Raw genomic sequence first — 19,057 nt, 5'->3', positions numbered from 1 at the left:
TGTGAAAATCACTGGGAGAAGAGAGTAAGAGATGGACAGACTGCAGTCTGAGTAGATATGCACCTAAACAGAAGCACATAGAGACCCATGGGTGCCCAGGAGTGTCCTGCAGCCAGTTTTCATGGCCTCGTGAGAGCTGATTTTTAAAGTTCCAGGAACTCTGTTACGTGTTGTTCTAACCTACGTGCCCGAGGTCATAGGCATCCGTGTATCCGCGTGGCGGAGGGAGCATGTAATGGTACCGCTGCGCTTCTCCTCCCAGCTGCATGTACAGTGTCGCCACGCCGGTAGCTGGAAATCAGCCACTGTGGGAGCGTTGACACCATGGAAATGGGCAAACACTGCAAACCAAGCTTTCTGTCTTGGAGAACTGGTTGTTGAATATTTACTGATCTGCCATTGCATACCTCACAGGCACAGCACATGCAAACCCAGAGCAAGGAAGACAGACAGGCTACCTGAACGAATGCCACTTTTTAGTTTGGGGAAAATACGTTACATTTTTATACATTGGTTGATTTCCTCCTCCTCCTCTTTAACCTTGTCCATTTTATGCATGTGGAAGAATCACTCAGAGATAGGACCATGGCTTCACCAAGCTGCAGAAGGGGTCATTGGTACAAAAAAGGTTAAAAATGTGTGCCCTGCAGCCAGGAGACGATTTTTCTTTTTCTAGTCCTTTCTTTGAACACAGGACCGTTCTAGCATGTGGGCAGGCAATGGTACTTTTTCTCTCCTGGTGAAGAGTCCTTAGCAGACCTCCTTGGGTCCTTTTGCAAAGGTTTGCTGAGTACCTCTTGTGTCTGGGCACTGACCTGGGTGGTTTTCTTAACCATCTCTTGATGATCTACTGGCTTTGGAGATGGTGACCTCCCACCCTGGGGCTCCCCAAACCTGGTGCTCCAGCACCTCCTCTGCTGTACTTTGAGTGACAGTCCTGTGTTCTGCAAACCATGGTTCCCTGGGAAAGGAGCATGCTGATTAATGTTGTGTTACTTAGTCAGCATTTTTAACATTTATAATTATTTTATTTTTTAATTTAAATTTAAAAAAATTGAAACAGAGTCTCACTATGTTACCCAAGCTGGTCTCAAACTCCTGGGCTCAAACAACCTTCCTGTCTCAGTCTCCCAGGTAGCTGGGATTACAGGCGTGTGCCACCATGGATAGCTGCTATAATTATTTTAATGGCACGTTTATTTTGTTGTGTATTTATGTGCACCTTTGATTTCCCGCTGGTGATCCTGGTTTCCTGTTTATGGTAGCAACATAAAGTTTCTTTTAAGATACATTTCTGTAAGTAAAGATATGAATTTAAATTGTAAAGAGATTCAGTAACCCACAGTCCAGTAGAAGATCAGGAATAGGACTTGAAAATGACTGAGGTTGGGGAACAGTGGTGTGGCCATTTGTGGCTGTGTATTCTTCCCTCTTTAGAGACTACAGGAACAGAAGATCGTATAGTTGTCAAGAGAATAGGTCTTGGAGGTAGACCTGCCATGTTGGAATCCTGGCTTCTCTCTTCTTGGCTGTGTGACCTTGAGCAAACGAATCTCTCTGAGCCTCAGTTCCCTGTTGTTTAAAATTATAATACCTCTCTCATAGAGTTGCAGTGAAGATTGATAGATATCATACATCACAATGCCCCGTATCTAGCAAGCACTCCATACATTATTAGCTGTCATTTTTGTTGTTGTTATGATTAATTATAGCATCTCCCTATTATCCAGTTTTCCCCAGCATGGCCCTTTTTGTGAATAGGCAGAACTCAACAAATATTTGTTGACTTGAATTGAATGTTAAATGTTTAGAAAGCTGCCAGGCCTGGCACCTTTTAACCAGGAAAAAGCAATTCGGAAACCAGACAGAAAGTAAGCAGCAATTTTATTTCTAGCGAGGACCATCGTCATTCCTGCGTGTGTCAGACAGTCGTCTTTCCCCACTTCACCTCTCCTCTTGGGAATACCTTTCTAGACGTTCTTTTGGATTGTGAGTAAGAGGATGAGAACATTTTCAGACTGACTTGGGTGTCATTACTTGGTATGTTTCTGAGCAGTTGAATCATCTGACTCTTTGTACATGGCAGTTTCTTTCAGATTCTCTTTTGGCACTGGGTTTTCAGAGAAATCATTGTTTTTGAAGCCTTCGGTAAAGCAGGCTGGTGCACGGATCCACGTGCCATTAGTACCTTGAGTTTGTTTAACTAGAAGCCACCTAGACATGGTTGTCTTACTGTCTTTGCACTTGATGTGATGCTGATGGGTTGATGAGTCCTTCAATTAGACTTAGGTTTAATTATCTCTAACAGAAAACCCCAAATAACAGTTGCTTCTCATCTAAGAATGTAGAAAATCTAGAGATGGGTAGTCCAAAGTGCTATGAAGTCATTAGGAATCCAGGTTCCTTCTTACCTCCTGTTCAACTCCAGGCCACCTTATGGTTCAAAATGATTGCTGGGGCTGCAGCTACCACCTCTATACTCCAAGCACTGGAATTTCAAGAAGGGAGGGAGACAGGGCCAAATGGGCCCCCTCACCATCTTGGTGTGAGCTTCCTCTCAGTAACTCTTCTGCAAGTCATCCGCACACTTTTTTTTTTTTTTTTTTTTTTTTGAGAGACAGAGTCTCACTCTGTTGCCCAGGCTAGAGTGCAGTGGTGTGATCTTGGCTCACTGCAACCTCTGCCTCCTGGGTTCAAGCGATTCTCCTGCCTCAGCCTCCTTAGTAGCTGGGATTACAGGCACCCACCACCACACCTGGCTAATTTTTATATGTTTAATAGAAACGGGGTTTTACCATGTTGGCCAGTCTGGTCGTGAATTCCTGACCTCAAGTGATCCGCCCACCTTGGCCTCCCGAAGTGCTGGGATTACAGGCGTGAGCCACCAAGCCCAGCTTGAATGTAATTCTTTATGCACCCGGAAGCCATGGGTAGATTTTAAGTAGGGAAGTGATGGGATCTCACTTGCTTTTAAAAGATCCCTCTGGCTTCTTGTGGAGATTCTATTCAGAATGGGAACAAGGGACAAGGCAGAGATTAGTGAGAGGCTGGATGCAGGGATCCAGATGGCAGTGCTGGGACCCAGGGAGGTTGATGAGAACGTGAAAAGTGGAAGGATCTGGGGTGTTTCTTGAAGGTCCTGTTGAAACACTTTGTGATGGACAAGGGATAGGGTTTCAGTGCAGATTTTCTCTTTCCCCTCCTCATAAATTTTGCTTAATTTAAGAATGTTTCTCAATGGGAGTGATTTCGTGTCCCAGGGGACATTTAGCAATGTCCAGAGACTTTTTTGTGCATCACAGTTGGGGAAAGGGTGGCTGCTGGCACCTACTGGTTAGAGTCCAGTGATGCCAACAAACACCCTATAGTGCCCAGGGCAGCCCCCGACAAGAAAGACTTATTTGGCCCCCAAATCAATAGTCCACATTGGCCAATAGTGCCGAGGTTGAGAAATCCTGATTTACTAGTTTCTTACCCCAATGTCTTAAATTGTGGGATTATGATAATCCCGAATGTTACCACCCATCCAGAGAAGCACTCGATTCTTCACCAAAGGCATGTATATTAATAATCCTGAAGGACAGCCTTCAGCTTAATCTTCCTTCCCTGAGAGGCACTCTGCTGCATGAATGACTAAACGGAGGAGTGAATGAACTTGGGAATGGCCCCGATGAAGAGGTGAGTCAGACTGGCTCAGCCCACAGGCTTCCATCATGTTTATGGAAGCCAGGCCCCATGCGCTCCACACAAGAACGGGCCCCTTGTTCCTGAATGATGCGTTTTGTTGATCTGCCAGTGGGTCCCGCCTCTCCCCAGGTCACCGACAGAGCCCGTCTCAGCGCCGTCTCGCCGTGCTGAGTCTAAGAGTTATGCAGAGAGCCCTCCAAAAACCCACCCTTTGAAATGAAAGAAACTGGATCTTAAAATCCCAAAATAGAGTGTGGAAAGGTACACATCACGTCTGCCTTCTCCTTTTTTTTCCCCCCCTGTGGCAAAAGTGACTCAGAATTTTTGGTCTGAATCCAGAGAGACCTGCACAGTCTTTGGTGTGGGGGTGGAGGTGTCATTCGATTGGGAATAACCCACCTTTTTTATGCCGTGGCTGGCTCGGCTGGCTGGCCTGCATTTCCTCAGCCCTGGCTTTTGTCTCTTTACCATCTTGGGGTTCTTTTTCAGCTGTGGCTGTAGTGAAAGGGGAGAAGTCAGAGCTTATGGCTCATCCACATGTCTCTGGTGGAACATTTTTGTGAAGCTGAACAGCAGTTTCCTGGGAATGTTTTTGTTTTTTAATTTAATTTTATTTTAAGTTCTGGGATACATGTGCAGGATGCAGAGGTTTGTTACATAGGTAAACGTGTGCCATGGGGGTTTGCTGCACCTATCAACCCATCACCTAGGTATTAAGCCCTGCATGCATTAGCTATTTATCCAGATGGTCTCCCTCCCCTGGCTCCCGCAGAGGAATGTCTTATCAGTGTGTTCGGAAGCGGCTGCCATCAGGGCTGGTGCTGTAGCCTCCCATCCCAGCATTCCTGGCGCATTCACACACTGCCATGCTGGGCACGGTCAGGGCCAGATGCTTGCACGGGGTTTCTGCAAGCTCCATTCCCCAGTTGCCGTCTCTTGGGGATCAAGCCTCTCCCTTTCCCCTGCTTCTCCCAGAGCTCAGTCCTCTGCACATGGTAGATACCTTGTTCTCTAATATCAGGTCAGTGTCCTGAGTGAGAAACTCTGGGAGAAATGTTTCTGAAGGATGCTTTCCCCCTGTTGTCTGGTCTTTGGGTCAACAGTTGGCAGCAGGCAGCACTGCACGTGCCTCACTTTTCCCTCGCCATCTCCGTGAGCTGCCAGGCTGCTGTGCTCTCAACTCAATCTCAAGATTGTAAACTTCATTTTTCCAGCCCAAGTTAGTCTGCTCTTCTGACTTTCAGTGTAATTGGCCTGGTATAATATGTCTCTTTCATGGTGAGACACATTCCTGCAGACTGGCTCAAATGGTAGTGAGTTTAGGCAGACTCCAAACGTAGGGATTCTGTTCCAGACATGAATGAGCCTCCTTTCTCAGAGTTGCTGGAGAATGAATCACTCGGCAATATGTGGATCCACATAGGAACCTGAGAATCAATCTATTCATTTATTTATTCAGCAAATATTTATTGAACATCTACTGTATGCCAAATACTGTTGGAGGTGCTGAGGCATGGTGATGGACAAGCTTATATTCTAGTGGGGCAGGAGGTGGGAACAGGCAATAAGCAAACACATAAGGTAACACTTAGCACAGTCAGGAAGGAAATAAACAGGAAGATGTGATGGAGCGATGCTAGGGGGAGCTGTCTTTCTGCCAGGCTACCCAGGGAGGGCCCTGCATTTAGGCTCAGACGTGAAGGATCAGGAGGAATTAGCCGTGGGAAGACCCAGAGGAAGAATGTTCTAGGCCGAGGGCATAGCATTGCAAATGCTATGGCCCTATGGCAGAAACAAACGTGGCCTGTTCCGAGAGCAGCAAAGAGGCCCATGTGGCTGGACTGGGGTGGGGGAGATGAAGCTGGTGATGTGGGCAGGGGCCTGATCATGCAGAGTTTTGTTAGCTGCGATGGGCAGTTTGGATGATGTTCTTCTTTTTCTTTCTTTTTTTTTTTTTTTTGAGACAGAATCTCGCTCTGTCACCCAGGCTGGAGGGTAGTGTCACGGTGTCGGCTCACTCACTGCAACCTCTGCCTCCCAGGTTCAAATGATTCTGGTGTCTCAGTCTCCTGAGTAGCTGGGACTACAGGTGTGTGCCACCACACCCGGGTAATTTTTGTATTTTTAGTAGAGACAGGGTTTCACCATGCTGGCCAGGCTGGTCTTGAGGTCCTGGCCTCAAAGAATCCACTCTCCTTGGCCTGGATTTTATTCTAAATGTACCTGAGGATCATTACATGTTAGCACTGAACGACGATCTTCAAGTTGATTTCTTCCAAGAACTGAGACCAGAGAAGAGGCCTTTAATTGCCACAAGTCACCCAGTCATAGATGGAAAAATATGAATGAAAGTTAACATTGATTGCTTGTGACATGCTTTATACATAGCCCGCTTGATCCTGCCAACAGCTTGGTGAGGTGTGCGGGGTCAGGAGCCCATTTACACATGATGAAACTGAGGCCTGGAGATGGCAAGTCACTTTCCTGCCATGACACATTAAGTGTCAATGCCGGGATGTAAACCCAGATGGTTGGACTCTAGGACTCAGACTCTTGATCTCAATGTTACACTGATTCTACACAAGAGGAATACAGACAGAAGACGTGAAAAGCACTTGTATGACTTCTGAAAAAAAAAAAATCAATAAGAAAAAGCCCAACTTCAAAGTTGAACTCAAAGAAGGCTTGCATATTTTAATCCCATCCTTCCAGACCCAGCTCCTATATGGTGGTGGGGACGGGAATGCTGGTAGGGAGCCCATGGCTGGGTTGACATGTCTGTCCAGGGGACCAGAAGCTGGAGATTGAGAGTGGAGAGGGGCAGGTGAGAGCAGAGAAGGGAAGGTTCATGCCTCCAGCCCAAAGGAGGGGACAAAATGATCCAGGTTTTTTATTCAAAGACCCCATGGGGGCCGTGAGTAGAGGGGGCTGGGGTTCAGCCTTTGGTCCTGAGTCCTGTTAGGCTAATGTGCCTTGCCTCTGATCTCCCCACGCTGGTTTCTAGAGCTTCCTCAGCGTTTCAAATGTGGACATGGTAATTGGAAACAAATCTAGCATGTTTTGGGCCATCAAGCCTCTCTTGAGTGAGCGTGCTTGCTATGCGGTAGATATGTCTGTTTTTAATTTTCAGTGATGTGAGAAATATAGAATGACTTGGTTCTTAATTTAGAATACTGAGAGAGCCTGACTTGTTTGGTTTTCAAGCCTGTCCAGAATGTCTAATTCTCTTTTTATGGTTCCCTGTGTAATTGCAAAATGTGCCGCTATCAGCAGGGCAGCTGACCACAGTGGCCTCCTGCCGGACTGAAGACACATCCAGCCAGTGGGATCCCAGCTGGGTCAGAAAGCAGGCATAGGGCTCCTTCATCGTACCTGGAGATGCTGTCACCTCTGTTTGGAACAGGGCAGCCCAGGTATCAGTTGTCCAACCAGCTGAGTCGTGCCTACACCGAGCAGGACAAGGCTCTGTGACACAATGGTCGCTGTGGGCCAGGAGGAGAATTGCCCAAGCTGGAGAGAAGCCGGTGTGGGTGTATAACAGCTCTTTGTCATGGGAGAGGGGCGCGTCTGGAGAGACTGCAGCTGCTCTGGCTCCTCCCGTGATGTCACACATAGTCCCTTCTAGCCTTGCTCACTTGTTGGACACCTGCATGGTTCTCTAGGCATTGAGGCTGCACCATGAACAGGAAAGATGGGGTGCTGCCCCCAGGGGACTGACATTCTACTGGGGGAGGCAGCAAAGAGCAAATAAGTATCACATGCGGGGTCAGGTGGAGGGAAGTGTCAGGTAGATGATGCAACTTAAGGCAGGGTGTGTGGAGGGAGAGTGAGAAGGGCGTGGGGTGTCACCTTGGGGTGCGGCTGTCTGGGAAGGCTTCTCTGATGAGAGGTCACCTGAGGACAGGTTTGAATGAAGAGTGGGGTGAGCCCTGTGGGTCATGCGGAGAGAGCATTTCAAGCTGAGGGCACGATAAGTGTTGGAATCCAGGGATGGGCACCTGCCTGCTGGGTGCCTCAGTCTCTTGAGGGTGACAAGGCCAGTGTGGCTGTCATGGGGGGCAGCAGGGAGGGAAGAAGGGTGGGTGGGAGATAGAGAAGCAGGGCCAGATCATATGGGATCTTCTGAGTCATGGTAAGGACTTGGGCTTTTTGATGTAAGGAAGATGTTTGCTATTGGGATTTGAGCAGAGGTGGCATAAGCTCTAACTTACCATTTTAGGGATCTTTCTAGCTGGATTGCTATGTGAGGAAGACTGTGTGTAGGTGGAGGGAGAGGGGTGGGCAAGACTGGGCCCCCTCTTTGACCAGGGTACTAGAGTGGAAGTGATGGAGGAGGCACAGGTAGCAAATTTGAGTGGGATTTAGGGAATGGGATTGACAGGGTTTTGAGATGGATCTAATACGGGATGGAGGCAGAGAGAGGTACCAAGAATTAGGGTTTTTATTGAAGTGATTAACACACAATCATGGCTTGTTGGAATGACTGAGAGTCAAGTCATGGACGAAGTGTGCCTGGTCTGCTTGTGTGTGTGTCTGTGTGTGTGTATGTGGGGTGGAAGGTGGGGTTAGGGTGGCAGGTATGTGCTGCAACTTCTGCACCCCAAAATAAATACTCAACTGAGATCCATGTGTGTTTGTACAGATTTTCTCCCCACGTGCTGCATGGCTGTGGGGAATTGCAGTACTCTTCCCCGGCACCCTCCCCCGGCCCGGCCTTCCCCCGGCCGGCCCCCGCCACTCTGGGCTTTTTCTTTCTTTCAGAGTGAAATCTTTGAGGATGATAGCAATTTCCTAATATTTCAAATTCAACAAAAATGCTACTTAACATCGTTAATGTTTTATTTTAGTAAAATTCAAAACAGTTTGTTTGGCCCATTGCCATTTTGAAAATCAGTCCCACATTTTGGATTGGAATCGTCCAACTGAGAGTATTTAAAAAGCCCTGAGCACAGTTGATAGCAGAGTCGTTTTCAGGGAACTGCCATTTGCAAGGGTTCTTACTGCAGTGTTTGTAATGGGGGAAAGTTGGGAACCATCTAAATGTGCAACTGGCTACAGGGATCCACAGGCAGAATGGGCACGCAGGGCTGGGGCTGGGGTGCGGGAAGAGAGGCACCAGGGGGCCAAATGGAGAGTGGGGCTCACTCTCAGGTGCCCACCTTGCATTTGCTGGACCTTGATAGTGAATGCCTCCTCAGATCATGTGTCCTGGGGACCTCACTGGCCTTGGGCTAGTCCGAACCCTGGGATATGCCAAGTAGTTCTTTGAGATTCTCATAAAGCAAGATTCAATGACAAGAGGACATGACCATCTTAGTCAATGGAGACAATACATAAACTCGAATGCCAATATGTTGATCTATGTGCCTGGAAGAAAAGTCTGAAAGGGTAGATAACTTCAGTTAGGGGAATAAGCTTTAATGATCTCTTGTATAGAATGGTGACTGTAGTAAATAATCATTGTCTACATTTCAAAATTGCTAAGAGTAGATTTGAAATGTTTTTACCACCAAACAATAAGTATGTGAGGTGATGGATGAGTTAATTAACTTGATTTCATCATTCCACAATGTAAACACATCAAAGCATCACACATTGTACCCCATAAATAGATAAAATTATTATTTGTCAAGTAAGAGGAAAAATAAAATGAATAATAAAACAGTTTGGAATAAAAAAAAGTTTGGAAGGATGTACATTCAAATGCTTACTTATTTTCAGGGGGTATTCTCTTTGTAATTTATCTTGTCTATTTTTTCCTGCAACGAGCGAACTCTTAGTACTTTATACCAAGAAAAAGGAACAGCAAGAATCAACAGATATTGATGCCTTTTTATCTTTGTGTCAGAACAGTTAAGTTGCCACTAAGAACAGGCAGATCTTGAATTTGGTGGCAGGTAGGGGGTGAGTCTGAGTAGCTTTCTCTTTGACACTGTGGGTCTTTAACATGTGGAGGCCATGTTTGCGTGTCTGTGGGTTCTTCTTGCTGACCTGGTGGGATAGACTTGCCTGTCTTAAAATGCATAGGCCAGACTTGGGGGGCTGGGGTGGGGGGATTTTGCCTTTTTCTGAATCAGGAATCAGCCGTACAACAGAAGAAACAAACAGGGCCAATGGAGGCTGCTGCCACCTGATCACTTATGACCTGTAGGATGGTGAGCAAGTTACTTAACCTGGTTGAGCCTCACCCGTTGTCATCTAAAAATGGGATAACACTGCTCTTCTCTGAGCATTGTTATGGAGATTACATTATGCTATGTTTGCAAGTGATACCAATACACTGTACAGAAAGGTCTTCACCTGTGGAAGATGCAACGTTTTCCTTGTGGCGAGGTTGGATGGCATCGTTTATATAGCTAACTGTGGTGGGATGTCTGAATCACACATCATTCCTCAGATCCAGGTTTTCAAGCAGCTGAGCTGACGAGGGGACAGAGTGGATTATTAATAGAACGACGCCCCCAAGCCTGCAGTCTTGCTTCTTGGTCCCTTTGATGGGAAGTTTGGTGGATGGAAGTCGCACTGAGCTGCAGCCTGGGCCCCCACCCCCACGGACGCCACAGACACTCCCCTCCCATGCATTCAGCCCTTCATGGTGTGCACTAGAAGCACTGCTTCTTCCTGGAACCTTTTCAACCGCCTGGGAAATTACAAGAAGCAGAAAACTTTCGCCTTCACCTTGGCTGCAGGAAGTGGCGCTTCCTTTGCTCGGGAGGCCAGTGACGTGGAGCTCCTGTATTGCAGGATGTGTCTGCTGTGCCCGGAGTGTGATCCTGCTGGCCCAGGCCACTGAGAAGACCTCACCTTTGGAGAAGCCTGAAAAGCCTCCTGACCGAAGTCTCCCGAAAATGGGGATGATGGGGAGTTTGGAACCAGAAGGGCAGATCACGTCATCTCAAAACATCAAGTTCTATTTGCAAAACCCAAATCACTGACTTTTTGGAGAAGCAAGTAAATGGCTATCTGTTCTTCTCATCAAACCTCCGGAACCTGGCAAGGAAGGCTCTTCCAGAATGAGGCAGCTGAGCAGTGGGGGTTCTGGGCACATTCTGCACCTTTTGCAGAAGGGGAGGATGGAGGGTGGACGGGAAGTGTTCTTTTCATGCAAGATGGCGAGGTTTCTTCACCTGGCCCCTCTTTCCTCTGACACTCCAAGCTGGCGACTGTTGAGCCAGCCCACTGAGAAGACTGGAATTAGTGCCCGGGCTTTCCCGCATGGGAGGCCTTCACGTTGGTTCTCACTTTGTTCACATTCATTCTTCACCCTTCCATTCAGTTCTGTAATATCACCTCCCTGTTTCGATTTGCGTCATCCTCTGATGACAAGGAAAGTTCTAGTTTCATGGGTACCTACCGTGTGCTGTGCTTTGGTACCCAACAAAGGTCACCTTATTTTGCCTTTCAGAAGAGGCCTGCAGGGTTGGGGGTGATGTCCCCCTTTTATCTGAGCACATGGAAACTCAGGGGTGGAGCAATTGCTCACAGTCACACAGCCATCGAGAAGCAAAGCTGGCATCAAAATTCAGATACGTCTGATCCAAAGTGAAAAACTCTGTGCTTTCTGCTATACCACACTGCTTTCTGGTGTTACCCGGGGAGGCGGGGAAGGGACTCTCACCAGTGCCAGGTGGATTCTGTCTGTTCACATTGTATGAGCCAGCCCAGCTCAACCCAGAGGCTGCTCTTCAACTCAGAGAGGCCATTCTTGGCTTTCATAAAGGAGAAGGTTTTGCTCTCAAGGAGCTACCATTTTTGTTTGTTTAGGTTGCTGTTTGTTTCTCTCCCTCCATCTCCCTCTGTGCTCCTTCTTCTCTCCCTCCCTCCTCCCCCACTCCTGTGCAGCAGGAAGCACATTCTGTTTTTTATTTTAAATTTTTTTTTTTTTTTGAGATGGAGTCTTGCTCTGTCACCCAGGCTGGAGTGCAGTGGTGCAATATCGGGTCACTGCAACCTCCGACCCCTCGTTCAAGTGATTCTCATGCCTTGGTCTCCCGAGTAGCTGGGATTACAGGCACGTGCCACCACGCCTGGCTAATTTTTGTATTTTTCATAGAGATGGGGTTTTGCCATGTTGCCCAGGCTGGTCTTGAACTCCTGACCTCAAGAGATCCGCCTGCCTCAGCCTCCCAAAGTGCTGGGATTATAGGCGTGAGCCACCATGGCTGGCCCCAGGAAGCACATTCTTGATGTTGCATCTTAGCTCTTACTTATTTTCCCTTTGAGGACCTACCGTTTCTGACCTGTAGTCAGAGAGCAGAGTGGAATCCACCAGGCACTGAGGACAGGGAGAAGGTGGCAGGGAAGCAGGTGGGTTTGGAGCCTGAGAGGCTGGAGTTTGGAACCTGGCTCTGCCTTATGCTCACTGTGTTGACTGGGACAAGTTGCCTGATCTTAGCAACCTCAGTTTCCTCACTTGTAAAATTTGGGTAGCAGTGAGCCCATTTTACATGGAATTGTTGTGAGATGTATAAAACGTCAAGTGTGGTGTGCAGCATGAGGGAAACATGCTTTCACTGCTGCGTTACTGTTTTTTGTTGGTTTATTTGTTTGAGACAGGGTCATGCTCTGCTACCCAGGCTGGAGTGCAATGGCATGACTGTGGTTCACTGTAGCCTCAACCTCCTGGGCTCAACTGATCCTCTCACTTCAGCGCCACAAAGCAGCTGAGACTACAGACATGCGACACTATGCCTGGCTAATTGTTGAGTTTTTTTTGTGGAGACAGGGTTAGGCCATGTTGTCCACGCTGGTCTTGAGCTTCTGGGCTCGAGAAATCCACCCACGTTGGTCTCCCAATGTGCTGGGATTACAGGCGTGAGCCATCACGCCTGGTGCTGCATTACTGTTGATGGTGACAGATGATTCAACAAATGTTCATTGACCGTGCTAATAAAATAAGCAAGGTTCCTACTACTGTGAAACTCACGTTCAGGCAGGGGAGGTGTTCAGCAAATAACTAAACAAGGAAATTTCAGGTGTTAATGAAGTAAATATTCCAGTGATGTGCTAGTAAATGCTTAACATCCAGTTTTCCAGGGGGAAAAAAAGCCCTGGTTTATAGCATCTGTCAATTTTTGTGGTGTAAATATTCCCACTATGGCTGGAAATGCACATACCAAGTGACCAAAGTGGTGTCAACTGGCTCTTAAAATTCCTATAGGTTTAATGATTGGTTCTTGTAATGCCTAAAGAGCTGGCTTTAGCACTGAGTGTATCTAATCTGGTTCAGGAAAAACCTGAAGATCTGAAACCCAAATGTGCCAGTGGAAGAGTATTCTAGGCAGAGAAAATGGCTTGTGCAAAGGCCCTGAGGTCAGAAAGACTTTGGTGTGTTCAGGGAACAGCAGGATGGCTGGGGTTGGCAGGAGCCTAGTGGGGTGGTGGAGGAGAAGGCAGAGGCTGGGCTGTAGGAAGGCTCTTAGACTATCACACCGAGTTTGGATTTTATTCTAAGGCCACAGGAAGTCTTTGGAGGGTTGTAGGCAGGGGAGTATCCGGATCTGATTTGCATTTTTAAAAGATCATTGAGCTGTTCTGTGAAAGACCAGCCAGAGGTAAGCTGAGCAGTCTGTGCTAGTCACTCCAATGAGGGGTGATGGTGGCTCGGGCAGGTGTGCCAACAAGAGAGGGGATGGAAATGGCTGGATTCGGGTGGAGCTGTAGGGATGTGATAGATTTTATCTCCAGGTGTTCCCTGCCTGTTTATCTTGAGTACACCCAGCAGGCGATTTCTGCGCTTCTGTCATTGGGAGGAAACAGCTGCACATCATCAGGGCTCACTCTGCATCTTACCTTTCTTCATGATACCAACTCCTGATAAATCCAGGAGAGGAGATGAGGAAATATATTTGTCTTGGGCTCAAATGCAAAGCAAAAACAACAAAAACAAAATCTCTTCTCAATGCTGCCCTTCTTTTGATTTTCGTCACCGAGCACAGTAGCCGTTCTTCAGATAAGCGGCTTCTGACCTGGATTTCCATCTTGGCCCAAGGCCGCCTCTCAGGTGTGTGTCAGACACTTAAGTAAGTGTCTGGCCGGTTATGAAGAAGGTGATCATCTAACACAGTTCCACTCCCAGCCTCTCTCTTTGTGTGGCTTTTAGAAGGGGACATGAGCGTGCCATCTTCTCAGACCGGCATTGTTCAATAGGACTTACTGTGATAATGGAAATGTTCTGTGTCTGAGCTGTTTGTGCACTGTGGCTGCTGAGCACTGAAATGTGGCTAGTGCACCTGAAAAACTGAATTTTCAATTTACTTAATTTTCAATTTACTTAATTTTAATGAATATATCCATGTGGTTAGTGGCTCTTGCATTGGATAGCACAGTTCTAGACCATGTGTACTCATTCATCACCTTGCAACTTTGCCTTTTGGCAGGTGACTGGAGATCCTACTGAAGGGTCTCCAGAGAAGAGTGGGCTCTTCATGAGTTGTCACTTGTAGTCCCACTCAATTAGTGGAGAAAGGAATAGAGGCACAGAAAGATTAAATGATTTGTCTAGTGTCCCTCCACCCAATGACAAGACAGGAACACATCATCAAACTCTAGATCAATGTCCTTTTGTCTCTTGTTATTTTATATATATATACACACACACACACACACACACACATATATACACACATACATACATATATATATACTTTTAATATTTCACAGGTTTCTAGGAATCTATTCTTCCTATAACATGGCATAGAAAGTCGAAGTCCTCTTTGATCACCTTCTCAATCTTGAGCTCCTCCTCCATTCACAGAGGTGATGAAGATGTGGTCAGTTTAGAGCACATCCTTTTACACCTTTTTCTATTGTAACTGGATGGATGGAAAACATTCTGCATTTCTTTAAGTTGTGTCATGCTATACATATTTTTCTACACAATGCTTTTGTTTTTCAACAGTGTGTCCTAGATCTTTCTGAGTCAGTTCATAGACTTCTACCTCACTATTTTTTAAAATGCTTCTTAGTGTATCATAGCCTAGGAATGTCCTATTAGTAGTCAGGCTATTGACGTAACTCATTGTTCATTATTCTGTTTGTTTTTGTAAACATTTTTGCACGTGTCTCCTGCATATACAGTGTTTCTCTAGGGTGCATACCAAGAGGTGGAATTACTGAGTCAAAGAATGTTTATTTATGTAGTTTTATTAAAGCTGTTGCTCTAATACTCTTTAAAATAGTTATACCAGTTTATATTGCTATCATCTGCATAAAAGTGTCTGTTCCCCCGCAATCTCCAAAATACTTGATATTATCAAATATCTACAAGTGTGCCAGTCTAACTCTAATGGGTGAAAAGTGGTATCTCATGGTTGTCTCATTTGCATTTTTCTGTTTAGAAGTCAAACTGGTCATTTGTTTTTCTCTGAATTTTCTGTTCAAATATCTTACTCATTTTTTTTCTGTTGGATAGCCTTATTAATTCATTCATCAAATATGTATTAGAATGCCTACTAGGTGCCAAGCATTATTCTAGGCACTAGAGATTTTGTGGCAAATTAACTAGGCAAACATCCCCGCTCTCAGAGATGTGACAGTTTAGTTCTGGGAGAAAGACTTAGACAAAAGGAATCAAGAAAATATATAGTGTGTTAGACTGGATAAAAAGTAGGAGAGGGAGATAGGGAAAGCCATTGGGATTGGGATTCGATTCTAAATAGATGGCCAGGGAATCTTTTACTTACTCACTATAGGCATTCTTCATATATTGTATGTGCTAATGTTTTATCTGTTATATGTTGCACATATTTTCTTTCAGACTTTATCTTTTGACTTGACTATGGCATTTTTGTCACACTCTTTTTTAAAGTTCCACAATCAAACTTTGTTCATTGGAATATAGTCATGTAAGAAGTGACAGTTCTTTTTTCTGATCTTCTCAGGGAATCACTATCAAGAGTTCTATGTTTGTACTTTCAGTTTATTTTCAGTTAATTTCAGTTATCCTAATTACTATGCAACACTCCTTCCACCCTCAGTCATCAATTAAGCACAGTTTCTGGCTGTTTCTCCATAATGAAATTCTGACTGACTGTATTCTTTCTAGTGGCTGCTTAATATTCAGTGTTAGAGGGGATGCCTGTAATTTATCCAAGTGTTACCCTCTGGCTGGACATCAAGGTCGTTTCCAGTTCTCCATTCTTCCAGATGCGGCGGAAATCCCATACTCTGTCTGCTGCCCATGAGCTCTCTGGTCTTTTTTGTTTATTGGATTAGAGCCACCACACCCCACATCATACTGATCTTGTTTTCTCCCCCACCAGCTCCATGGCTACATGGAAAACAAGCCTCTGGGACTTCAGATCTTCATTGGGACAGCCGATGAGCGGATCCTTAAGCCGCATGCCTTCTACCAGGTGCACCGAATCACGGGGAAAACTGTCACCACCACCAGCTATGAGAAGATTGTGGGCAACACCAAAGTCCTGGAGATCCCCCTGGAGCCCAAAAACAACATGAGGGCAACGTAAGGGCTGGAGGCTGAGGGCGGTGGGTCTTCATGGAGAAGCGAGCAGGGGGCAGGTGGCAGGGATTTCGGAGAGAGAACTCTACGGAACGGATGGAAGCAGCTGTTGATGGCAGTTCTCAGTCTGTGATCCATCAACCCATTGTGATTTCTGTTTTAAATGTTTCTATTTTATTTATTTATTTATTTATTTATTTTTTTTTTTTGAGACGGAGTCTCGCTCTGCCGCCCAGGCTGGAGTGCAGTGGCGGGATCTCAGCTCACTGCAAGCTCCGCCTCCCGGGTTCACGCCATTCTCCGGCCTCAGCCTCCCGAGTAGCTGGGACTACAGGCGGCCGCCACCTCGCCCGGCTAGTTTTTTGTATTTCTTAATAGAGACGGGGTTTCACCGCGTTAGCCAGGATGGTCTCGATCTCCTGACCTCGTGATCCGCCCGTCTCGGCCTCCCAAAGTGCTGGGATTACAGGCTTGAGCCACCGCGCCCGGCCAAATGTTTCTATTTTAAAAGCATAATACATAGGCCAGGCATGGTGGCTCACACCTGTAATCTCAGCACTTTGGGAGGCCGAGGCGGGTGGATCACTTGGGATCAGGAGTTTGAGACCAGCCTGGCCAACATGGGGAAACCCCATCTCTATTAAAAATACAAAAATTAGCTGGATATGGTGGCAGGCGCCTGTAATCCCAGATACTCTGGAGGCTGAGGCAGGAGAATTGCTTGAACCTGATGGGGGGAGGTTGCAGTGAGCCGAGATCACACTACTGCGCTCCATCCTGGGTGACAGAGCGAGACTCTGTCTCAAAAAAAAAAAAAAAAAAAAAAAAAAAAAAGTATAGTATGTCCGCATTTTCATGTGTCTTGGGAGGAAGAATACTCATGAATCTTTGTATTATGTTGCATGGGATCAGGTTAAATTTACTTATATTTAAAAAATTAATTTGACCTAGAGAGATCATTAAGTAATGATGCAGAGAGGTCCAAATTCACAAAGCTAATATGCTTGTGGCTGAAGTCTGGGAACCATTGCACACGTTTTGGGGTTTAAAAAACCTTTGGATGGGAAAATAAATTCAAACTTACAGAAATACTGCAAGAAGTATACAAAGAACTCCTGGAATCCTGCCCCCTCGGCTTTCCCAGGCGTTAACATGCTTCACCTGTGCTCCAGCACGTTCCTTCCCACCTCTCCATTTCTTCCCGAGCTGTTTGAGAGGTAGTTGCAGACTTTACGCCCTTTTACTTTTAAATACTTCAGGGTGCATTTCCTAAGAACTAGGATGCTCTCATACACAGTCACAGTACATTTATTCAAGAGATTTCATGTTGATTCACTACTCTATTGAATGGTCCACAATCAGTATTCCCCAGTTACATAGAGTTTTTCAGATATTTTTGAGAGTAGAAGAGTTGGCATGAAAAATCTCCCTAGAGAAGTAATTTCACTGGGGCATTTCTCTAATTGCTTTGTTAAGTTTGCTTTTCCCCCCATCTTGGTATACATTCCTGGCTGAAATGCTTATGTGGGTGTATTGCAGTTTTCCCCAGTGGCTGGCTGTAAAATTATTTTGGCTGCCTAAGGCAGTTTTGGGGGTGATCTTTCCTGCTCCTGAAGACAGTTGGTGATAATGGGGTTCTTAACATCCTGGCAGCATCGACTGTGCGGGGATCTTGAAGCTCAGAAACGCCGACATTGAGCTGCGGAAAGGCGAGACGGACATTGGAAGAAAGAATACGCGGGTGAGGCTGGTTTTCCGAGTTCACATCCCAGAGTCCAGTGGCAGAATCGTCTCTTTGCAGACTGCATCTAATCCCATCGAGTGCTGTGAGTTGGACCCTGGGGCCCGGTCTGTCTTCCGAAAGCGTAGGGCACATGGGCTTCCCCTGGGAGCAGTGTATTCTGGGTGAGGTACCTGGGGTGGCCTGTGGGAATGTGTGGGACCCACAGGGTTATGCTGACCCGAGATGACCAGAGGGGCCAGAGACGGAGCACATCGCAGTGTTCTCTTGCTGCTTCTATTGAGTTCTGGAAGGTTTCGTGGCCTCACGGGAAAATTAAAAATAATAGGGCCAATAAGTAGCTTAAAGCTTCGTTCGGAAGACTTGAGATACGTAAATATCTTTCTGGTCTTAAAGGATAGGTGCGTTTGGAGTGAGTTTGCTGTACGTGGTTCCCTTTTTTCTTTTCCTTCTTTATTGTTTAAATAACAATAACAAACCACAGCGCTCTCACTCACTGAGCTTCGACTCTGCTGCTCAGTATGAATATTCACAGTAATCCCTGGCACTAGCTGGTGTCAGTGTGCCCATTTTACAGATGAGGAGGTAGAGTCACAAGAGGGTGAGTTGTGCACACAACCAAAGAGTGGCAGGGTTGGGATTGGAACCGAGGCTTTTGCATGCAGGAGCCATGCCCTGTCCCCCACCCATAGCCCATCTCTGCGTGTTGACTGAGCTCTATTTTGTATCCTGCACTATCCCAGGGGTTGGGGATCCACAGATGAGCAGGCCACTTTCTCTGGCCTTAATGAGCTTACAGTCTGGAGAGGATAAGGACACCCAGACAGATGGTTGTGTCATTACAGAAGATTTTCAGAATCTAATATGAAGTGACCAGGATCTGCCATTTGGAAGGACACTGAGCAGAAACCTGGCACATTTCTATCAAGTTTCAAAAGAAGAAGTAGCTTTGAGCTCATTCTTATGTACTTTATACCTAAGTTTAAAGTCTACCTGTATGTTAACACAGTTTTGTAGTTAATCTGTGCAATTAGATGTGACAACACTTATTATCCGCTCAGTGTTTGAAAGTTTAGGAGTTACTTTAAAAAGTATAAAGAAGAGGCCAGGTGTGGTGGCTCACACCTGTAATCCCAGCACTTTGGGTGGATCACTTGAGGTCAGGA

The 19,057-nt window shown here is 46.2% G+C and overlaps 1 protein-coding gene across 4 annotated transcripts in view; it reads left to right on the top strand.

Annotated features, from left to right (window-relative positions):
• Positions 1–19,057, top strand: part of NFATC2 (nuclear factor of activated T cells 2) — a 157,186-nt gene that overhangs the window by 50,158 nt on the left and 87,971 nt on the right. For all 4 annotated transcript variants that reach the window (XM_017944688.3, XM_017944690.3, XM_003904606.5 and 1 more), the window contains exons 4-5: positions 15,951–16,153; positions 17,804–17,976. In XM_017944688.3, coding sequence (XP_017800177.1) covers positions 15,951–16,153; positions 17,804–17,976 — 376 coding nt within the window. The remainder of the gene's footprint in view (positions 1–15,950; positions 16,154–17,803; positions 17,977–19,057) is intronic.

Source organism: Papio anubis, chromosome 16 (assembly GCF_008728515.1).
Source record: "Papio anubis isolate 15944 chromosome 16, Panubis1.0, whole genome shotgun sequence".
Lineage (NCBI taxonomy): Eukaryota > Metazoa > Chordata > Mammalia > Primates > Cercopithecidae > Papio > Papio anubis.
Note: the sequence above shows the minus strand (reverse complement) of the source record. Positions and strands in the feature narration are given on the sequence as shown.